The 22,561-nt window shown below is 40.1% G+C and overlaps 1 protein-coding gene across 1 annotated transcript in view; it reads left to right on the top strand.

The window, feature by feature from the left end:
* The window catches only part of COL1A2 (collagen type I alpha 2 chain), a 36,029-nt gene extending 16,910 nt beyond the window's left edge, over positions 1 to 19,119 (top strand). Inside the window, exons 24-52 of the mRNA XM_072784129.1 lie at positions 531 to 584; positions 1,051 to 1,149; positions 1,551 to 1,604; positions 2,081 to 2,134; positions 2,285 to 2,338; positions 2,616 to 2,669; positions 3,655 to 3,699; positions 4,965 to 5,063; positions 6,692 to 6,799; positions 7,521 to 7,574; positions 8,546 to 8,599; positions 9,307 to 9,360; positions 9,458 to 9,511; positions 9,608 to 9,715; positions 10,100 to 10,153; positions 11,008 to 11,061; positions 12,041 to 12,202; positions 12,898 to 13,005; positions 13,679 to 13,786; positions 14,178 to 14,231; positions 14,319 to 14,426; positions 14,573 to 14,626; positions 14,991 to 15,098; positions 15,561 to 15,614; positions 15,739 to 15,846; positions 16,176 to 16,434; positions 16,834 to 17,018; positions 17,712 to 17,954; positions 18,650 to 19,119. Coding sequence (XP_072640230.1) covers positions 531 to 584; positions 1,051 to 1,149; positions 1,551 to 1,604; positions 2,081 to 2,134; positions 2,285 to 2,338; positions 2,616 to 2,669; positions 3,655 to 3,699; positions 4,965 to 5,063; positions 6,692 to 6,799; positions 7,521 to 7,574; positions 8,546 to 8,599; positions 9,307 to 9,360; positions 9,458 to 9,511; positions 9,608 to 9,715; positions 10,100 to 10,153; positions 11,008 to 11,061; positions 12,041 to 12,202; positions 12,898 to 13,005; positions 13,679 to 13,786; positions 14,178 to 14,231; positions 14,319 to 14,426; positions 14,573 to 14,626; positions 14,991 to 15,098; positions 15,561 to 15,614; positions 15,739 to 15,846; positions 16,176 to 16,434; positions 16,834 to 17,018; positions 17,712 to 17,954; positions 18,650 to 18,796 — 2,751 coding nt within the window. The 3' untranslated portion in view covers positions 18,797 to 19,119. The remainder of the gene's footprint in view (positions 1 to 530; positions 585 to 1,050; positions 1,150 to 1,550; positions 1,605 to 2,080; positions 2,135 to 2,284; positions 2,339 to 2,615; positions 2,670 to 3,654; positions 3,700 to 4,964; positions 5,064 to 6,691; positions 6,800 to 7,520; positions 7,575 to 8,545; positions 8,600 to 9,306; positions 9,361 to 9,457; positions 9,512 to 9,607; positions 9,716 to 10,099; positions 10,154 to 11,007; positions 11,062 to 12,040; positions 12,203 to 12,897; positions 13,006 to 13,678; positions 13,787 to 14,177; positions 14,232 to 14,318; positions 14,427 to 14,572; positions 14,627 to 14,990; positions 15,099 to 15,560; positions 15,615 to 15,738; positions 15,847 to 16,175; positions 16,435 to 16,833; positions 17,019 to 17,711; positions 17,955 to 18,649) is intronic.
* The last annotated feature ends 3,442 nt before the right edge of the window (positions 19,120 to 22,561 follow it).

Here is a 22,561-nt window from a genome sequence, read left to right as displayed (position 1 = left end):
ACAAAGTGCTATAATGTATTCAGCATCACACTAGCCATGGAGAAATGACCTTTAGATTCGTAGACACTCTAATCCATAGCAATAGAGTGATTTTTTTTTGCTTCCATTATCTCTTATGGATGAATATCATCTGTAATTGTACCATAAACAAGTAATAAAGACACCAAATATAGCAATAAAAAATCCCCTTTGAAAATTGCTTACTAAAAGTATTTGTTTTTCTATTATGAGGTAAATAACTTGATACATTTTGCCCATATAGTATGTTGCTTCACAGTTTCTTGAGATATCTATAAATGAATCAGTTGCACTAAACTCCAATAAAAAGAAAGGCATAAAGAAGGGAGAGAAGAAATATTTCAGAGCTCTTTTCATACCTTCCAGCCAGTGGCTAATACCCCTAATGATTTACCCTGTGCAACCAACAAGAAGGGGGGGGGGGGTAGTGCTTTTGTGAGATTTTAATAAATGGGAGCCTCAAGCACGTGTGTTAAAGTGCCAACATGAAAGCATCCTCATTTATTTTATAGGGTTTTCCTGGTGCCCCTGGTAATGTTGGCCCAGCTGGTAAAGAAGGTCCCATGGTAAGAATTGCTCATTTTCCATTATATTTTCAAGGACACTTATTGCACCCTTATCAAGTCTATTCTGTGGCTTATTTATACATGAACACACTGAAAATAAATATCAGCCACATACATCATCTGGGAACGTGAAGGAGTAGATTGTAATTATGGAGTCCAAATGAACACAGGACTGAAAGGAGGGAAGGAAAAAGAAAAACATGGCAGGGGAAATTGAAGAGGGTGATGAGGGTATGGAAAGGGAGGGGAAAGAGGGGATTGGACACATACGAGATTGACTTGGCTGTGTGTGTACTGACATCCTATTTAGAAAAGGAAAATGGATTCATAATTTATTGACACTTTATACCAGAAAGCTCTGTGCATTCAGAAAATGATTCTCTTTCATCCTACAGCAGCCTCACCAGCGTGAGGTCGAGAGACCCTGTGCAATGCTGAGTGAGCTTTAAATAAACTTTGGTTTCAGGGTCTCCCTGGTATTGATGGCAGGCCTGGACCAATTGGCCCAGCGGGAGCAAGAGGAGAGCCCGGCAACATCGGATTCCCTGGACCCAAAGGCCCCACTGTAAGAACAGCGCACCCTCTTCTCGCTTGGCACATCTTTGCTTACGTTTCACTAAAACTTGGTTTCTCTCCTGCCCTCAGTCCATTCTATCTCAAGATAGGGAGGAGGGGTCCCTTTCAACGCAGAAAACTGCGAGCCACCTACCACATAATTGATCTCCAATATATCATTGCACACCTGCTAGAAATCCATCTCCTGAGTCTGTGCCTCTGAGGACACAGGTGTACCTTCTTGTCCTTGGAGTTGCAAGATGATGGATTGTGCCTTAGCCAACGGAACTCAAAGACTAGGAACCTTAGAAAAGAAAGAGAATTTAAAAAAAAACAAAAAACAAAAAAAAACAAGTAACATTTCAAAATTTTCATGGTTAATTTGACTTTTTTTTTTAATGTTTATCATAGGGTGATCCTGGCAAAAATGGTGATAAAGGTCATGCTGGTCTTGCTGGTGCTCGGGTAGGTGCTGACTTTGTCGTGTTATCTGCCTATGTCATATTCACTTAGGAAACACACATCCTTTGAGGCCATCTGATATAATGATGTCATCCCCTTTTCAAAATGCCATCCCCAAGGATCCTTTATGCCATCACAAAATGTATTTTCCTTTTTAAACTGCACTTATAGGACGGTGAGCTCTAACAAATCAGAATGTATATTCAGTCAAAATTATTTATGGGCTCATTTGATTTTTATTTCATTTTTTCTGTGATTAAAAAGCTATGCATATGCTAGTATGCATTCTCTAGTCTTCATAAATTGGTCTCCATCCGTGGACTTCCCACAAGCCATACCAAAAGCTAGTATTTAGGCAGGGGACCCACAATGAGTCATGCAAAGAGCATAAGCGGTGAGAAAGTAATGCACGAAGCTTCGAGTCTTCTGAAACTGTCTGACTCACAGGTAACCCTGAGCCTTTCTGTGAAATATTTTAGGGTGCTCCAGGTCCTGATGGAAACAATGGTGCTCAGGGACCTCCTGGACCACAAGTGAGTATTTCTCCCATTCTTGTTCCTACTGCCCAAATGAATCCAGTCCTACCAAATGACCATCTCCTTTTTCCAGTCCACGAGTTATATAGGTAGACAGCAATGGTGACAATACATTTCTACTTAAGCTGTTTTTACTATTACTTTCAGGGTGTCCAAGGTGGAAAAGGTGAACAGGGTCCTGCTGGTCCTCCAGGCTTCCAGGTAAGTCAACTAAAACTACAGAACATTGCCTTTGGTCAGATCATCCAGCTGTAAATCACCATAGAACTCTTCCCCCACCACACAGAACCTGATTTCAGAACTAACGTAAGGAAGGATACACCTTTACAAGGCAAACTTCTGTGTGACTCTTTAATAGCATACAATAGTTAGTGACCATGTCGATATCAAAAAGTATCCAGAAAAACCCAGTCATTCTCAAATCCTCTAAAGAGAGCCAGAAGATTGAGATTTTGTGGGTTTTTTTTTTTTCATCTAGGGTCTGCCTGGCCCCGCAGGTACAGCTGGTGAAGTTGGCAAACCAGGAGAAAGGGTGAGTAAAACAAGTGATGGTAGAATTATCGAAACTTGGGACTTCTCCCATAAAGAATGCCCTAGTGCAGTGCAATTATAATATGTAAAAAGAAACTTCGTATTTCATATGTTAATGATAGTGTTCTACTTACGTTGGTACTTTGGAGAGAATACACCCAGTTACTCATGCTCCTTGGAATAACAACTCCTTTGTTTTAAAAACTGAATGAAACGCTGCATTATGAAAGGAAAATATTATCAATGAACATTCCATTTAATGGCCTTACTTTTTGTATTGTTCTTGGTAACTTTAACATGCAAATTATTTGCTTTCCCATAGTGAAAAAGTAAATGCACTGCTTTTCCATCAAACTAGACCCTGAAAAATTGCATTTAATGTTTTTCTTGGCATTCAGACATGACACTGCTAGCCACAATCAGGGCAGGAGTTCTGAGTCATTTTCTCTGGTAATTGTGATGAATGTGCCTCAATTCAGTTACATTCTGTGGCCTGGTCTCCTTTGTCAACAGTGAGGCACATTAAGGAGACAGCTGGTCAGTAATAAAGGAGATACACTTGGGTATACAATTAACTAGGTAATGTGCAGAATATGATCATTTCTATTAAGAAAGCAGTCTGTTATATAACTAAAAATAGGCAATGTCTGATATTGTCTATCATTATTTATATTATCAAATGAGATAGTCTGTTTTATCATTTTTTTAAAGTAATATAGACTAAGTGATGGAAACCTAAATTTCCTGATACCATGTTCTAGCATAGAAATATCTTTGATATCAGTGGAATTCTCACTTTTTGTATCTGTCTATATACACCTGAAAATTCTCTTGCTCCTAATAGCCCTATACTTATACACTCAGGGAGCTAGAGCCTAGCTGGCTTTGTTTGGCTATTTCAAAACTTACCTAAATATCATAATCATAAGTGGACCTCGAGAACATACATACATTTCATGATTTATCTCTTATCGTGTTTTGCTTAGGGTCTCCCTGGTGAATTTGGTCTTCCTGGTCCTGCTGGTCCAAGAGTAAGTATTATTTAATTAACTTTCTTAAACTTCTGGCGATGTGTTTTTAAAACAAGTAGTGCTTTCTCTTAAAAGCTATTGATGACCTTGTGACAAATTCCTGATATTGTTCTGCAGTCAAACATAATCTGTAGAGAACATTTGATTTCTAAATTGAAAGTAGACTTTTTAAATTTAATTATTCATATTTCTTAGCCCAAACCCACACAGTTATAAGAAACGCTTATATTTCTTATACATATATACATTATACATATGTGATTATAATATATGTATTATATTCAGTAATTTATGTAGACAAGTATGATATATTTGTGAAAGTGGCTCAACCTGAGCCAAGGAAAGGTAATATCTTACTAAGATTCAAAATCGATTTTTGCAATGTGTGTTGATGTTCAAAGTCTAAAGCTGAAACCATGAATTTGCTCTTACAAAAACAAAACAAAACAAAACAAAAAAACAAAAAAAAAAACAGATTTAGTTTGTCTGTGTGGTCACAGAGTTTGCCCCTCAAGTATCCTGTTATATGGTTAGTTACCATATATCTAGGATGCCCAAACAAATTTAGTATCATAGAACCATAAGTATAACAAGGGCCTTTGAAACAGTTGCAATGCAGACTGTTAAATACTATTTGCATACATGTTAAATACTCTGGACCAAGGAATAACCTCTCATGGTGATATTTCTATGCAATTGTGAGAAATATAGATAGGTAGGTATACACATGCAGGCAAACACATATATATGTATATCCTGTTAAATATTATAACTATTACATCAACTATTACATCACTATAAATATTATAACAATAATCCTATTGCATAGGATTATTAAAAGGGGGGTAGATATGAGAATGTCTAATCCTATCTACACCTAGCATTGCTATTATAAAATGACACAATCTTTCCCTATGAATATCATGCATAACTGGCATCTATTTTTACCTATGAATCTATTACCAAAAAGACAAAAAAAAAAGAATTAATTCCAAATTTGAATATTGTACTCTAGAAGAAAAACATTCTGGAGTTGTAGCCACAGAACATTAAAGCTGAATGAGACTAGAGATTATCTCATCCCATTCATTCATTTTACTACTAGAGAAATTAAGGGGAAAAAATTATAATTTGTTAATGGCAAAACCAGGATTCAAAAGCTAAAAAAGTATATAAACTCTGATGTGTAAAATGGTATCTCTGAAAGTGAACAGTACAACTCTTCTAATCTCTCTCTCTCTTTCTCTCTTTTTTCTTTCTCACAGGGGGAGCGTGGTCCCCCTGGAGAAAGTGGTGCTGCTGGTCCTTCTGGTCCTATTGGAAGCCGAGGTCCTTCTGGACCCCCTGGGCCCGATGGAAACAAGGTAACATTTTCTGTTCTATATTGCTGCTTTGGCCCACTATCCTCTAGAGTAACTAGATCATTTCCAATAGTAAATGAATTGCTTTTCAGATATTTTTTATTTCCAACTCTGTGATGATTTCCATTACCGTAAATGACTGTTTGATTCCAGTGGACCTGAATTATTCCAAAAGAAGGAAAATCCCAGTGTTCTACACACATAAATGAATTAGTATGGGCTTTTACTCTTGTGTCATTGCATGGTTTATACTTTGGTTTCCTTTCTTTTTTTTTAAAGATTTTATTTATTTATTCATAAGAGATACACAGAAAGAGAGGCAGAGTCATAGGCTAGTTCTCTGTGCAGGGAGCCCGATGTGGGACTCGATCCCAGGACCCGGGATCATGACCAGAACCTAAGGCAGATGCTCAACCACTGAGACACCCAGGTGCCCCTATACTTTAGTTTTCATCTAGAAACATCACATACATTTGGACACTATTTTTAGGGAACAAAGTTTCACCCTCTCACCATCCTGCTTCAGAGAGTAAAATTTCCAAAGGTAGTCTGGATTTAATTTTTATATATATTTCCAGCTTTATTTTTTTAATATGTATTTTTTATTGGAGTTTGATTTGCCAACATACAGCATAACACCCAGTGCTCATCCCGTCAAGTGCCTCCCTCAGTGCCTGTCACCCAGTCACCCCCTCCTCCTACCCACCTCCCCTTCCACTACCCCCTATTCATTTCCCAGAGTTAGGAGTCTCTCATGTTTTGTCACCTCTCTTATTTTTCCCACTCATAGTCTGAATTTTAATGAGGGAGATAAAAGTTAACCGGACAGTACATTCATCCCCCAAACATAAGCTTGACAACTTGAGTTTCAAAGTAGAATCTGTGGTTTAGATTTTAAAATAGGTAGAATTTTCTAGACACATTTCTGAAAAACAGATGACTTTAACCACAGCAAAGAGAAGGCAACTCCTATTACTGCTGGTTCTTAACTTTCAAGAGGGGAGGGAAAAAAAAGTAAAGATTAGGTGCAAAAAGCTATTTTGGTAGGTGGAAGGATATTAGAAAAAAAATGTCAAAAGCTAAGAGGGCGGGAGGAAGCGAGAAAGTAAACACCGTCCGGAGGATAGCACTTTCAGAGAGTTCTATCTTAGAAGTTAGTCGATAGGTTTGAAGTGTGTGGAATGGTGGGGTTTTCATATAAAGTGGATGCTATAGTCCCCACTCTTAAGGAAATTAAAATGTAAACATCTCCCCAGTTGACGAGGTTTCTCTCCATATTTCCTGCGTGGGCTAAGAGACTTATCCTTAAGAAAGGTTTGTGGGCAAACATTTTTCACTCTCTGCCCCGCATTGTCCCAGCCTCTTCTTTCCCACGCCTGCCTGCCTGCCCGAAGACGACCGGGAGCAGGTTATAGAAAAATCACAGCCCCCCACTCCCCCTTCTCTGCTCTTCAGCCCACGGTGTCATTAACGGCACCTCCTTCTGGGACAGGCGCCCTTCTTTTCAATAACCTTCCTTTGTGTCCCTAAGCAGGCAAGAGTGCGATCTATTAAATGTTGAAATTGGAATCGTTCACGAGTCTTCTTCTTTGGCCACCGCAATCATGGCTCTCACGTGTGTTTGGTTCAAGGGTGAACCTGGCGTGCTTGGCGCCCCGGGCACCGCTGGCGCGTCCGGTCCCGGTGGACTCCCAGGAGAGAGGGGTGCTGCCGGCATTCCTGGAGGCAAGGGAGAAAAGGTACCCTCTCAGTGCTGGGCCTCCGTGCGTGTGGTTGAACTGGAGCAAAGCAGGGCTGCACAGGGTTGCCCAGTTTGTGTGTTTGCTGCAATTCCTGGTAGGTGGCCTGGTGGCCTTTCGCTGTCCACCTCTGTGCGCTCCCCTCTGCCACCTAGCACCATCGCATTTCTAAACTCTCTAATCTGGCAAAATTCCTTGCTACCATGGAATTTCACGCAAACAGATGGTGTTGAGTAATACATGAGGCTCATTTTAATGCCACTAACAATAATGCCTCATCCTGCCCTAATTAATGGGAAGAAGCTATATTGAACAGCTGTCAACCGTGCTGCTGCATTAGTTATGCCATAAGAGTGATAAGGCACTGAAGCCCATTGTGATGTTGCCTTATAATTCTGTCCGCATGAATTTGTACCTTGCTTGATTATGCTTCAGGAGAGTGTATGGAAATTAGAAAAGAATATTTAGCAGTAATCTAGAGAGAGCCTTGAATTATTTTTTCCTTACATTTTTTTCCCATTCAACATCCTGTAGAGTAATAGGGACATTAGTAAATATTAAATGACTGAAGGTGAATAACATTTTCTGTAAAAAATAAAATAAAATAAAATAAAATAAAATAAAATAAAATAAAATAAAATAAATAAAGGAGCCTTCAGATTAATTCTGATTCAAAAATTTGGTCAGAAAACAAAAAGTTGCTCTTGCTTTATACTTTCAGGGTGAAACCGGTCTCAGAGGCGAAATTGGTAACCCAGGCAGAGATGGCGCCCGTGTGAGTAGAATTTTGTTTGTTCATTTGTACTTAGATTACTGTTGTTGTTGTTTTTTCACCTTTTACTTGATTTGAGTTGAGCAGCTTTCCAAAATAGAACTGACGAAAGAAGGATCCAGGTTTAGTGAGAGTAGCCCTCTCCTTTCTGGATCTGTGAAAAGTAGTATCTTTTCACATGTTTCAAAAGAAAGATCTTATCCCTTTGGAAATCATAACCTGAGTTTTCTACCTTCCTTAGTGTTAACTCGACCAAATACAAATTCTAAACTGAAATCTCTAGGTTTAATAGAACTTTGATTGTTTAAGTTATTATAGGACTTCGGGAAAAAAAACAAAAAACAAAAAAACAAACAAAAAAACTAACTCTTACTTTTTAAGAAGCCAGAACCTCTAACAAGGTCCTATTTATTCAAATGTGTGCCCTAAGAATTTATCACTCAAAGAGCAGCCCCCGTGATTAGTAGTTAATGCCATGGAGATGCCAAAGATGATCCCGTAAAGGTATAATAACCTTACCTAGAGCATTGGCAACGTGGCTCTTCCATACCATCGGCTACCTTGGTCCTCCTTCTCACCTCCCTCAGACCTGATAACTCACTTTGGCACATGGATAATAGTCCTTTCTCTGAATCACACAGTCCTGGCAGTTTCAAACAAGCCTACTCATTTGCCGCTCTCCAGGGAATTTGACAAGAGCAGAGAGTTCAGATCTCCCCAATTCCTAACCTGCCCTTGACTTACACATTTCTATCACCTTTATCGCTGAGGTACCTTCTTCCAGAGAGCTGCGTCTAAGAGTTTTGATCATTAGAACAGAAGTACATTGAAAGCTTTCTTGAAGGCCACCCAGAGCATGCAGTGAGAGTGTTCGGTTACTGTATAAACACAGTCAGGGGGCTGGGAGAATGGCAAGGATCACTTTGGCTGGTCTGGGGGTGTTATTAACAAGACTCATTTCCTTTTGGTACCAGGGAGCTCCTGGTGCCATGGGTGCCCCTGGTCCTGCCGGAGCCACTGGTGACCGGGTAAGTGTTCATTTTCCTGGACTTGCCACTCTCTGGGCCAATAGTAGTATCTAAAATTTCCTGCCTGCCCTAGCCCCGGAGAGCCCCAGCAATTCATTTTTATGACTCCGTATAAAGCCTACTTATTTAAAAACCTGTCTGTTGTGATGGGGCAGCAGGAAACAAATGCTATGTGTTTAAAGTTCTCCTTCCCTTCCTATAGATGTGCCAACTATCTGATCTATACTTTAATCCCTATCATTTGTTTTAAAGACTTTCCTGTTGCCCATTAACAATATCCTAATGCACCAAGCCTCCTCAAAGCCTTCAATTGTAAAAAATCAATAAAATACATAGTGTGCCCATTTCGCATCGAACAGTCCACTTAAAATAGACCTTATTTATTGTACTGCACAGATTGCAGCAAATAGATCAGCTCTGTGTCCATCTAAAAATTAAAACGTCCTCCTCCTAGCATTGTGGGCACTGATTTATGGTGTTTTTGCAAGTCTGTGACCAATACCACTTCAGCCCCCAAAATGAATACAACATTAAGCACAGTAAAAATCCCTTTTATTTCACTCCCTGAGATGTGCATTAGTTTTCTCTTCTGACACAACTCCAAACTCTGACAAGAGCCTACTGTCTACCACTGATTCCTCTCCCCACCTGCTCTTTGAGCATCAATGTGAAGCACATTAACAAACTCATCTTTGGTCCCCTTACAGGGTGAAGCTGGTCCTGCCGGTCCCGCTGGCCCTGCTGGTCCTCGTGGTAGCCCTGTAAGTAGAAACCTGGGCCATTTGGGACACTCATAATTTTTAGACATTAATGAATCTAAGGTTGCCATGATGTTCTCAAACCCCTTCTCCCTCCTAGGGTGAACGTGGTGAGGTTGGTCCCGCTGGCCCCAATGGATTTGCTGGTCCTGCTGTGAGTATCCTTAGGATGAAGGTTAATCTGAAAACATCCCAAGCTGGCAAGCAGAGTGAGCTGCAATACCTGACCACAACTGTTCCTTTCTAACAGGGTGCTGCTGGTCAACCTGGTGCTAAGGGAGAGAGAGGAACCAAAGGGCCCAAGGGTGAAAATGGCCCCGTTGGTCCCACAGGCCCCATTGGATCTGCCGGCCCATCTGTAAGTTGAATTCATTGGTGGTCAACATGGCTTGTGTCGTTACCCATGAAATCTTGTAATCCAACACACATCAATCAAGTGCCTACTGTATACCAGGAAGATACTAGATAGAAGGTGATTTAAAAAATAAGAATTAACCTTTGCATTCCACTTTATAATTTGTAAACTTTTCATAAACATTGTATCCTCGTACTTTTTTGGTAGCCCCCATGAGGTGGGTAACACTGAAGTCAGGACATTTATTTTATGACACAGATAATCGTTTTTAATTTCTGGATTTGTTCCTAATAGACATGGGACTAACTAACGCCTTTGAAGAGAAAATAAACATTAATAAGCATTGTCTTGTGGTTTGACCCCATCTTTTTCTTTGTTTCCTTTTAGGGTCCAAATGGTCCCCCTGGTCCTGCTGGAAGTCGTGGTGATGGTGGCCCCCCTGTGAGTATTTATAATGGACCCTGCTAACATTGCTTTCTTTAGAATCTTATTGAAAACAACTTGAAAGCTTGGAGGTTTTGGGTTAATCCTAAACTTTAACAAGGAGACTCTTCAGATCCAAGTTCATGTTTTTCAGAGAAAATCTGATATTGAAGTTACCATTAGGTCATGGGATATTAACTTAATCCCAACTGGAACTCAGTGCAGTGTCGGTTGCTACCACCTTACCTGAAGTCATAACCAAAGTTAACCCTGGGTTGGTTAGTTGTGAAATGGGTAAAAATAATCTCTCTGGTACCCTTTATCCTTTTGCTGATGTGCCCCCCCCCCTTCTTCTGCCCAACCATGCCCCTTCTCTTGGCACCCAGTGCTGTTACACTGACTCCTTAAAGACCCAGACCTCCCTAGGAATAAACTGCACTGACTCCTTCCTGCTCTCCTCAGACAGCAATTAATACTCTTGGTCTTCTGTTGTACCCTCCTCTGTAAACATAAGTACTTATCCAGTGTCCATTTCCTTCATGCCCAGCCAGGTGGTTAAGGTACTTATTAATGAATACACAACAATGTGTAATAAGAGCCTCGTGTCCTACTATCTTGTTCTTAGAACCATCATGCTGACAAATAGCATTTCAAAACAGAACATTAGAGCCTTTATGAAAAATATGCATGTACAGAGATCTAGGGTCTTCGGGGTCCTTGTTACAAAATACCCTGTATGAGGCTGCCTCTGCCTACTCCGTGGTCCATCCTCAGTCATGTGTATTGAGGACTAGCTGAAGGAGAAATTTCCATCTCACCCAAATCCCTAGAGTTGGCACTGATTGTGGAATTTTAATGTGCTTGATTCTTAGGGTGCTACTGGTTTCCCTGGTGCTGCTGGGCGGACTGGTCCTCCTGGACCCTCTGTAAGTAAATCATTTCAAAATCTGTCATTTACTCTACCCAATAGGCCTTTGCCTCTAGTAGGAAGCTGGTAGGAAACTCTCTTGGAAGCATCCTACTAATATTTTGCTATTACTTTCCTGGTCTGAAATCAGTTTTCCTGAACCATTAAGGCAGAATCATCACAAATTATATTTTATAAGATCAGCATAAGAGGCTTTTATTCATGTGAACACAAGTTCCCTTTTAGGGGCATGGTCTCTTTGTTAAAAATAAAAAACAGAACAGTTTTAGTCACATATCAGATATTTCTATATCTAATTACCCTTTATGGCCAACATTCTGCCTCCGTTGTTAAGGTATAATTGTTCCTGAATTTAAAGGTGGTTTGGCCTCTAATTCAATTCTGATTCAGACTCTCCTGTCAGGACTCAAGAGAATTTAATTAATTACTAAGGATTAAGTCTTCCGGTTAAGGTTTCAGGGAAAAAAAATAGCAAAGATGTTGATTTCTTGGAATCCTTTTACAGGTTCATAACAGAAAAATCTTCATTCCCCGTAGGCATTTAATTAAACCTAGTTGAGAGCATATGTGATTCCTCAATTATGAACAAAATGCCAGTATTGGCTTTCTTCAAAAAGGGATGAGCCAGAGTCCTCCCAAGCCCAAAGTCTCATTCATATACAACTAACTCTCCTCACCATAGTTCGAATTCCAAGATGCCAGGGTCCCGGGAGCACAGCCTTTCCTCTCCTCACAGACATTTGCCATAGCCTCAGCCTCAGTTAGTCATGTTATTACAGCTTCAGGAGAAGGAGGACAGCTGTTGCTTCTCTCCATTAGAAGGAATGTGACAAGGTCTAAATAGGTCCCCTCAAATCACCAGGATGTCATTTCATTGCTTCGCACTGTTTGCATCTTCATCTCTAGAGCCTCAGCTGCTTTATCCCCAAGTCTGTAATGACTAACAGACAATAAATGACTCTGTCATTTGCTCCCAGGGTATCACTGGCCCTCCTGGTCCCCCTGGTGCTGCTGGTAAAGAAGGACTCCGTGGGCCTCGAGGTGACCAAGGTCCAGTTGGCCGAACGGGAGAAACAGGTGCCTCTGGTCCCCCTGGCTTTACTGGTGAGAAGGGTCCCTCTGGAGAACCTGGTACCGCTGTAAGTGATTTCAAGCTCCTCTTTCTTAATACCTTATAGCAAATTAAAATAAAGCCTTTACGCAGATCTTCAAGTGGCATATATCTGTTGATAAGTATTGCAGGCTTTCAAGTAGAGCTCAACTGAGCCAAGAAATCTGTCCAGCAGCTACTGAGGTGTCACAGCTTCAGCAGTTGCTTAGAAGGCACTACATAAGGATGGCAATAAATGAAGGAACTCACTGTTTTATCAGAAAGGCACCTTATTGGTCCTGGGATTAGAAAAGAATCCCATAGCCATGGCCCTCCTATTGAAAATGAATCAGTCTCAGGAAGCTACCAATTTCTTAAACATGCATTGTCCAGTATTATTGTTACTCTGCAATGTCCTTTACTAGACCTAGCTCGGTTAGAGGCCAAAGTCAAAATTTGCTTCTTGGCATAAATTCTATAAAAACTCTATTGCATTTCATTAATCTCAACCACATATTGTCCAGTGTTGTTCAACTGGTCTCTAGGAGGAACCAGGTATAATGAAATATACTTGCCAAGCTGTAATTGTCATTACTGGAGACAAGATATCCAAGGATATATCTTCCCAAAAGAAGGTCACTAGGCTTTTTCTAAACTGAGAATAGCTTATTCTTACAATTATCAAGCCAACCTGTATTATCATCTAGGGGTTTACCCAGTAATATTATTTTTCCTCTTGTTCAGGGACCTCCTGGCACACCAGGTCCTCAAGGTCTCCTTGGTGCTCCTGGCATTCTGGGTCTCCCAGGCTCTCGGGGTGAGCGTGGTCTACCAGGTGTTGCTGGATCCGTGGTAAGTGTTTGACACCATTCTTCTGCTCATTAACATAATAAAAGATTTTAAAAGCTGCCACTTCAGATGTGACAGATTGATCACTGAATAACTCCACTTAAGATTTTTTATTCATGGCATTTTCTTTATACAGATCACATGTCACTTATCTAAGAAGCTTTAATACCACCTTACTTAGACACACGCTATAAAGATCCAGCTTAACATTATGCAGAATGATTTTTGTTCTTTTTACATGCTTAAGAACTATATAAGCTCTAATTGCATTTACTCCTCTGCAGTATGAAATGCTGGCATCATTTATCCTGTAGGAAGAATGAAGCTCTGAAAGTTCTGAATCATTCCATTAAATCTTATACATGACAGCAACTAGGAATCATCTCATCTCCATAAACTCTCTCAACTTTATGATTTTGTTTCATTTGGGATATCGGATGCAACTAGGCTCACGTAGTAGAGTGACATTCCAAAACTGCCTAAAGCTGGCTATCTGACCATGTAGGATGAGGGTCAGGATAACACCAATGATACTTCTTGCCATTTTGTGGTCCATTCACTTTCACTATACTTTCTCTTTTCAAACTGGAATCTCCTAGCCAGGGTCATTTTGGGGAGAGTGATATTTGCACTCAGTCCAGTGGGAGGAGTGTTGTTTAATTTTCTCTGCCTCTAGGGTGAACCCGGACCTCTTGGCATTGCTGGTCCACCTGGGGCTCGTGGTCCTCCTGGAGCTGTGGGTGCGCCTGGAGTCAACGGTGCTCCTGGTGAAGCTGGTCGTGATGTGAGTCTAACACTTGGTTTGTATAATAGAACAGAGCTGAATTCCATTGTGTGCAACTTCATATCCTGAGCAGAGTTCCTCTTGTTCCAAGTGTCTGAATGAGATGGTCTGTTTCTCCATAACACTGGCATGTACTGGCCACTCCTGCTATTGAAAATATGAAAACTTATTTGGGCTGGGGGATGGCTCTTTAAATAGTATACTTCAAAGTTGGCCAAAATATTAAAAACATGTCTACAAAAACTAGGTTGGCAGGTTCTTGTTCCTACTATCTTTTGACAGTCTGACAGGGGGTTCACTACTGAGCCTGGGGATAGTAAGGCAGAGGAGGTGAGGTGAGGTGAGGTGAAGAGCCTCCCCGAGTGCCTTAACTGGTGTGGTATCTTCACAGGGCAACCCTGGGAATGATGGTCCCCCAGGCCGCGATGGTCAAGCCGGACACAAGGTCAGGACACCTCTTTGTCTTTCTCCAACTGAAAAGTGACTAAAATATAGGCCAGTTTTATGTGAAACTTCACTTTGCCTTTGGTAGGGAGAGCGTGGTTACCCTGGCAACATTGGTCCCGTTGGCGCTGTGGGTGCACCTGGTCCTCATGGCCCTGTGGGTCCCACTGGCAAACACGGAAACCGTGGTGAACCTGTAAGTTTGTTAATACCAGTCTTTTAATGCTGGCATCTTTGTAGGCTTCACTTCTGACCTCCCCACACTGGGGCACTGCGGGGGCTTGGGGAGAAGGGGGGCTTGGCCCTGGCTGACCAGTACCGGTTTGCTTCTCCAATGTGCAGGGTCCTGCTGGTTCTGTTGGTCCCGTCGGCGCTGTTGGTCCAAGAGGTCCTAGTGTACGTACATGGTGATTTCTTCACAAATTAACATTTAAGAAGACTCAGTCCAGTCTAGGCTAGAATTCATATTGTTTAAAAAAAAATGTGGTCCATATTGAGAATTGCTACAAAGGCTTCTAAGTCTCTTCTATTTCAAATCTCTTCTGTTCATGTGTATGAAATAAGCACAGGAATCTAGCCATAATACGGAGTTCAACTAAAGCAGGTTAGGGGAATAGATAGAGGTAGTACCCACATGGCTTTTAAACCTTTGCTTGTCTCAAGTCAGCTCTGTAAACAGATTAAGCAGTATTTGTGGGGGAAGTGGGCACCATTTTCAAAGGAAGGCAAATGCCCTATGTGTCCTCCTTTTTCTTTACAGGGCCCACAAGGTATTCGAGGTGATAAGGGAGAGCCTGGTGAGAAGGGGCCCAGAGGTCTTCCTGGCTTAAAGGGACACAATGGACTGCAAGGTCTTCCTGGTCTTGCTGTAAGTAAGGCGTGGACATCTGGCATGTATACAGATCTAAAATGATCTTCCTCAAATTTTCACTGCCCTTGTTCTAAAATGTCCTACATCATACTCATTTCCCATTCTCTGGCTGACTCCATCTCACAGAGATAACGCTATTTCATCCCAACACAAAAAGGTGAGGGTTAAGGGAGATCGAAATATACATATATTAAAATCTCCTGGCAACAATGTCCTTCAACCCCACTTAAAATAAATATAATTAGAGGAATGACTAATATTGCACTGCTGAAATAGCTTGTAGAAAAAAATATAATTGAATATAATAGACATAATGGGAGAAAAGAGCCCCATTTTACATTTTCAATTTTCTCAATCCAGAGTCCATTGAAACTAAAGTTTCCCATTCAATTTTAAAAACAAATCTACTTATCAGCACATGTTCTGAAAGTGTGATTTTCTGGTTTTCTCTCTCTCAAGGGTCAACATGGCGATCAAGGTGCACCTGGTTCTGTGGGTCCTGCTGGTCCTAGGGTAAGTCAACCTCAGAGACATTTGTCTCTGAAATCGAGCTGATGGCAGGCAGTGAGCCCCCAGGCCTCTGCTTCCTTGGGGGATTTTCACTGACTCACTCAGACTTGGTGTCCTTCTTCTCTAGGGTCCTGCTGGTCCTTCTGGCCCTGCTGGCAAAGATGGTCGCACTGGGCAACCTGGTACAGTCGGACCTGCTGGCATTCGTGGCTCTCAGGGTAGCCAAGGTCCTGCTGTAAGTATCATTCTGGGAAATAATAAAGAGCATCACGGACCTAAGGAATATTCTCTTCAGACTAACCAAGATGGTTGTGACAACACATTAAAGCAGTCCCCCACTTCCATATATCAGTTCTAAGACATGTAAAAATCATATGGGATGAGCTCTTTAGCCCATGCTTACAAGTGTGCCTGGGATCCAATTATTTATTTACACACACTTGGTTCTTTTTTGACTTGTTAGAATATGCCTGTGTGTGACACTTAACTGAAGGTCTGCTGTCATTGACGCCTCTCCCTATGACCCAATACGAAACCTCTTCTTTCTTCCTTTCACCTTTGCAGGGCCCTCCTGGTCCCCCTGGCCCTCCTGGCCCTCCTGGCCCAAGTGGTGGTGGCTATGACTTTGGTTATGAAGGGGACTTCTACAGGGCTGACCAGCCTCGCTCACCACCTTCTCTCAGACCCAAGGACTATGAAGTTGATGCTACTCTGAAATCCCTCAACAACCAGATTGAGACCCTTCTTACTCCTGAAGGCTCTAGGAAGAACCCAGCTCGCACATGCCGAGACCTGAGACTCAGCCACCCAGAGTGGAGCAGTGGTAAGTCAAGATGTCCAAGCCAGGTTGGCCCTTCTCACAAGCTGGGCTTTGCAAAGTCACTTCCCACTGACATTTAGAATGAAAAAATTTTGAGTAAAAATTGCATTAGGTGGAATTATACCTGATTGATGAAGCATTTTCTTCTCCCATCCTGCACCAAGTTTCAGGCTTCTCTTAATAAATATTTTTGCCTTTTTCATGATAATATACTTTGATTTAGGAGGAAAGGAGGAACTGTCTAATCTTGAAAATTGCCAACCTCTTCCTGTTAAATGTGGAGTAGACAGTGTTACTTCTGGGAATCAAAATTCTTTGTCTAGTAATTATTAGAACCTATGTTCCACTCAAGGAGAGGTTTTATGAGCTGGGCTTTTTTTTTTTTTTTTTTTTTTTTTAAAGGTTACTACTGGATTGACCCTAACCAAGGATGCACTATGGATGCTATCAAAGTATACTGTGATTTCTCTACTGGCGAAACCTGCATTCGGGCTCAACCTGAAAACATCCCAGCCAAGAACTGGTACAGAAACTCCAAGGTCAAGAAGCACATCTGGTTAGGAGAAACTATCAATGGTGGTACCCAGGTGAGGAATCCTACAAACATTCCTTCTCCTACTAAATAATATTGTTAAGTTTGCTTGCTTTTTAATGGTCTGCATTTTAATCCTTTCCCAGAATGGGATTATTGAAAGAACCTGCTTTTTGCTCAGGTTTCAGTTCTATCCTGGACCTCGCATTAAAGATGGATTGATGGGCATATCCATGCAATCTAAAGTTATTATTCAAATTTAACTTAGCTGATAACCACTAGAGAAACTGACTAATGCCATTTAGTATGAGGAAGTACTGGCCAGCACATAACCCTGTGCTCATGCATATGCATTTTCAGGATATGTGCTTTTCCAAATTTTTAATCAAAATCTTTCACCAACTTTATTGAATGCCTACTGGTGGGAATCACAGAAAAAGAAAGAGGTCTGACTCTCTGTCTTATTTCTCTTTCATTCTAAGAAGAAACCTACATATAAAGGGTTAACTAAAACAGATACCATTTTGAGATTATCTTGCCTCAGCCTGGTAGTTCTCATGTCCCTCCTAGGTAACTAATATTGCAAAGACATGTGAATTGCGTTTCCTATAAAAGTATCTTTTTCCCAAGGTTCAGATCTGAGGTCATCATTCTTCCCTATACCAGCCTTTTCTCTCTCTCTCTCTTTTGACTCTTAGTATCTGAGTCCTTCTCCACTTAACTAGCATTTCTATTTTATTCTCTGTAGTTTGAATATAATGTTGAAGGAGTAACCACCAAGGAAATGGCTACTCAACTCGCCTTCATGCGCCTGCTGGCCAACCATGCCTCTCAAAACATCACCTACCACTGCAAGAACAGCATTGCCTATATGGATGAGGAGACTGGCAACCTGAAAAAGGCTGTCATTCTGCAAGGTTCCAATGATGTTGAACTGGTTGCCGAGGGCAACAGCAGGTTCACCTACACTGTTCTTGTAGACGGCTGCTCTGTAAGTAATAGTGAAATTTGGGAGTAGCACTTATTTACAAAAAAGGGGGGGGTTGGAGTTCTAGCTTAGACCCATGAATGAACAGATAATGAGACCAAACTTACTCAATCTAACTTCATAGGTGTATTTATTTAAATTCAGATGCTAAAGAGGATTCTTATCAGATCTTGCCTTTGAAAATTCTCTGAAATACTGAAATATATACCATGTCCATGCATTAGCTGTTTTTCTTTAAACTTGAGTTTTTTAAATGATGCTGTCTGCCCATAACTTAAAATTACTTGGGGTTAAAAGGTCCCAAGGTATAATTTATAGCTATATGTACTTTATTTTACTTATTAGTATGGTCTGCATGTAATTTTTCTCTACAATATTTTATACCTTGGAGAAAAATTAAAATTTACTCACAGTGTACCCACTCAGCTCTCCCTAATGACACACACATCCCAAAAATGATAATGTAGCAATAAACCACATGAAATATGTATTGAAATTTTCCTTAAAAAATTAGACTGGTAGGAAACCTCTTCCCTAAAGATACCCCTGATTCTTCTGTCTCAAAGATGAATATTTTTATCTGGGACACACTTCAGATGAACAAGCCCCAAAATGGTTCTTAAATATGTAAAGTTCTAATTATATTAGATTTAGGAATAATGCAACTTTTTATAAATATTCTTTTCTTTTTTAAACAGAAAAAGACAAATGAATGGAGAAAGACAATCATTGAATACAAAACAAATAAGCCATCCCGCCTGCCTATCCTTGATATTGCACCTTTGGACATCGGTGATGCTGACCAAGAATTCAGGGTGGACGTTGGCCCAGTCTGTTTCAAATAAATGAACTCAACCTAAATTAAAAAAAAAAAAGAAATCTGAAAAAACTTTCTCTCTTTGCCATTTCTTTTTCTTCTTTTTTTTTTAACTGAGAGTTGAGTCCTTCCATTTCCTCTGCACATCTACTTGCTTAAATTGTGGGCAAAAGAGAAGGAGAAGGATTGATCAGAGCATAGTGCAATACGATTTCATTCATTCCCCCTCCCTGCCCCCAAAGATTTGGAATTTTTTTTCAACACTCTTACATCCATTGTGGAAAATGTCAACCTTTGTAAGAAAACCAAAATAAAAATTGAAAAATAAAATAAAAACCATGAACATTTGCACCACTTGTGGCTTTTGAATATCTTCCACAGAGGGAAGTTTAAAACCCAAACTTCCGAAGGTTTAAAACTACCTCAAAACACTTTCCTGTGAGTGTGATCCACATCATTAGGTGCTGACCTAGATGACATGAGCTGAGGTACTTGTTTTGTTTGTTCAGAATACAAAGGTGCTAATAGTATTTCAGATACTTGAAGAACGTTGATGGTGCTAGAAGAATTTGAGAAGAAATAATCCTCTGTAATGAGCTATATTGTGTCTTCTTTTCTCATTTGATTTAGCATCAGTATTTTACATCTTATTCCCAAATAAAAGTATGCAGATCACTTGCCCAACCTTGTCCTCTTCTTTAAATTCAGCATTTGTTCTTTGCCAGTCTCATTTTCATCCTCTCCCATGGTACCAAAAGGAAGCCTTATTTCTCGGACAAGCAGAAAAATTAAATTGTACCTATTTTGTATATGTGAGATGTTTAAATAAATTGTGAAAAAAATTAAATAAAGCATGTTTGGTTTTCCAAAAGAAAATATCGAGTAGATTTCCTTGCTTTGAAGCTCTTTGCAATATAAATATGGATTATGGCATCTCTACCAGCCATTAGACTGTTTCTCATTAAATAGAAACTATGCAAAAAAGGCAATTTGATATAGTAGAAAGAGCAGAGAACAAGGACCCAGGAGATCTGAGCTCCAATTCTGACTTCTCCTTGTGGCTGAGTGACCTTGAGCACTTCACTTTTCTGTGTTTAATTTCTGTATCTATAATATGGAGGAAGATAAAACATTTGCACTACTCAAAATACATAATACTTAAGCAAATGGTATCGTAGACCTAAGTTTACTCTAAGCGGAGATCCACAGAACCTTCTGGTGTATATTATCTATTAAGCACTTTGAAACAGTGGCTGAAAGTTGGTCTATGTACAATTAATACTATTAACTAAAACAGTTTCAAATATTCAGTAAAAAATGCCATACACTTAAATCTGATGCAACTGAGTACAATGCCTGTTAGGAGGTAATGTGTGTGCTGTCAATCAGCAGAGACAGTTGTGGATAATAGTACCATGAACACCTACCTGCCAAATCAAGTTCATTTTCCTCCCCTGCACCTTTCAATGACATCTTTAATACACTTAAACATAGTAATGTGTCAAGTAAAATGTTAAGATTCATTTAGAGCTTATTTCCTGTTGCAGAACATAATTGTGATTGTAATATTTGCCTCTTGAAATAAGTCATTTCAAGATTCAATTAGTTTTAAAAGCAAAAGACTGAACATGATGAAAATCTAACATCTAAATCTAAAAAGTTACCAAGATCTATTAACCAAATGGTAACTTCAAATTATGGTCTGGCTACCACCTGAATCAGAACACAGGGATGCTTATTAAAATGCATATTCCCAGTCCCCAACCACCAAATCAAGATTTAGTAAGGAAGCAGTATTCTTAAGCACCTTGCAAAATTCTGTTGTGCATCCATTGGGAAACCGCTGGATGTGGTGATTTCCACGGCCAGCACTTTGTAGCTCTAACATTTTCTATCTGGCAAGAATGGATAAATATACCTGACCAAATGACAGGAAGAAAACTAAACCCCTGTAGTCAGAAAACCCAATGCTCCCTACAAATTAGTAATTGAAATGGCCAGGGCAAACTTATATGATAACCAGTTAGAAATCTCTAGGTTTCCTCAACATGTTATGCCCTCAGGTACACAATCCAAGAAAGTTGACATACAAAGGGCAAGAGTGAAGAAGAAAACGTTTCCTGAGTACCAGTTGAGAGCCAAACACTATGCTAGATGTTAATAATGCTCTTTGTCAAACTAAATCCAAATAGGCAGATTTCTTAAGCCAATAGTCATTAATAATTTAATCATGAATGTGAGATTACAAGAAGATAGTTCAAAATACAATGGTATATCTGATAAATAACAATGAGGAAAAATAAAAATAAAAAAAATAACAATGAGGAAATAAATGATGGTATATCCAATCAAGACTAATGAGGAATGAATACTGGTCTAATAGACAGCAATAGGAAAATAGTGAAATACATTTTGATACCCCAATGACATTTATGAGTATGATTAAACAACCAAAAATGCTTAGAATGGAATGTTGTAATCTTTAAAATATTCAAGTACATTGTCATTAGAAATACATCGAACGTGCATATCAAAATGCTAAGAGAAGGTGCATTCGTGGAGTAATGATAGGAATGACTTTTATGCCTCAATTTTCCAAAATTGCTGAAATGTAGTTATATCACCTCTATCATTTATGACAAATTAACTCCTAAAATATTATGAAAAGTAAGAAGCAGCGAACAATTGAAAACAATTCTGGTTGAGGAGTGGCCATCTCTAGTGAAAGATGGTCAACCTCCCACCCACTCATCTTCTGAAAGAGAAGGAAAAGCCTAGCCTCAGAGTCATCACTCATTGCAGCCCGGCCACACTGAGGGGGCCTCAGGGAGGGGTACACAAAGCCATACGTACCAGGCAGCAACATCCTCAGGGACTCCACAGTTCAGGTGCAGGGAGAGAATAAAATAATGTGTGAATGCAATTTTAAACAAAGTGTCCTCTGAGGATAGCAGAGGACACTATTAATTAATGAGAGGGGATCTCAGAAAATTAACCTTAGCTTCATGCAATAACAGTGACATTTGGGCTTAGCTGGCCAGCTTTTGCCACAGATCTCATTTCACTTTCAAATCCTCTATCTGGCTAGAGGTTTCTTCTATGGAAGCTACATATTAGAACAGTCTGGTACTTACCAAGCCAGGAGATCCACTGTGAATGTGCCTGGGGCTTGGGCAAAAGGCTGAAGGCTTGATCCTTCCACGACCAGTCCCCTCCATAGAGGCTAATCATCAGGCCTGAGGGACCCTCCTCACAATTTCCTGACCCTTGATCCTCTGAAGGTCAGCCGTCTCTAACTTGTGCCAGTCTGAGAGGGAAGAAGATTGCATATGAGAGAAGGAAGGAGCAGGTAGCCAAGATCGGGGGACGAGACATTAATCAAGTCTGGTAAAAAGGGTCATTTAAAATTCTAAAATCAATACAGCTAATGCACTGGCAAAGAGCAAGGACACCTGACCAATGCAAAGCACATTTATTATCTTTAATGCCAAAATACTTTTTTTCTGCTATTCCACTTAATATCACTGAAAAAGAAGTTCAGAAATTGGATTATATATAAGAAAAGTTGGAAATGTCGTTTTGGGTCAGAACAACAATCCATCTAGATGAGTACTTTGCCTTTGACAGTGGCACCAAGGGAAATTTGGGAGAACGAGTGGTTGGCACTTCCTGAGAAACCAGCCTCAAAACTCCCATTTAATAACCCATTGTAAATCTTTTTTGTACATAGATGTATCTAAACCCTTCCAGAGCCCTCTATCTGTTTTGAAATATGTTGGTATTACAGTACCAA

The sequence above is a fragment of the Canis lupus genome, chromosome 18, assembly GCF_048164855.1.
Source record: "Canis lupus baileyi chromosome 18, mCanLup2.hap1, whole genome shotgun sequence".
In the NCBI taxonomy this organism is placed as follows: Eukaryota; Metazoa; Chordata; class Mammalia; order Carnivora; family Canidae; genus Canis; species Canis lupus.
Note: the sequence above shows the minus strand (reverse complement) of the source record. Positions and strands in the feature narration are given on the sequence as shown.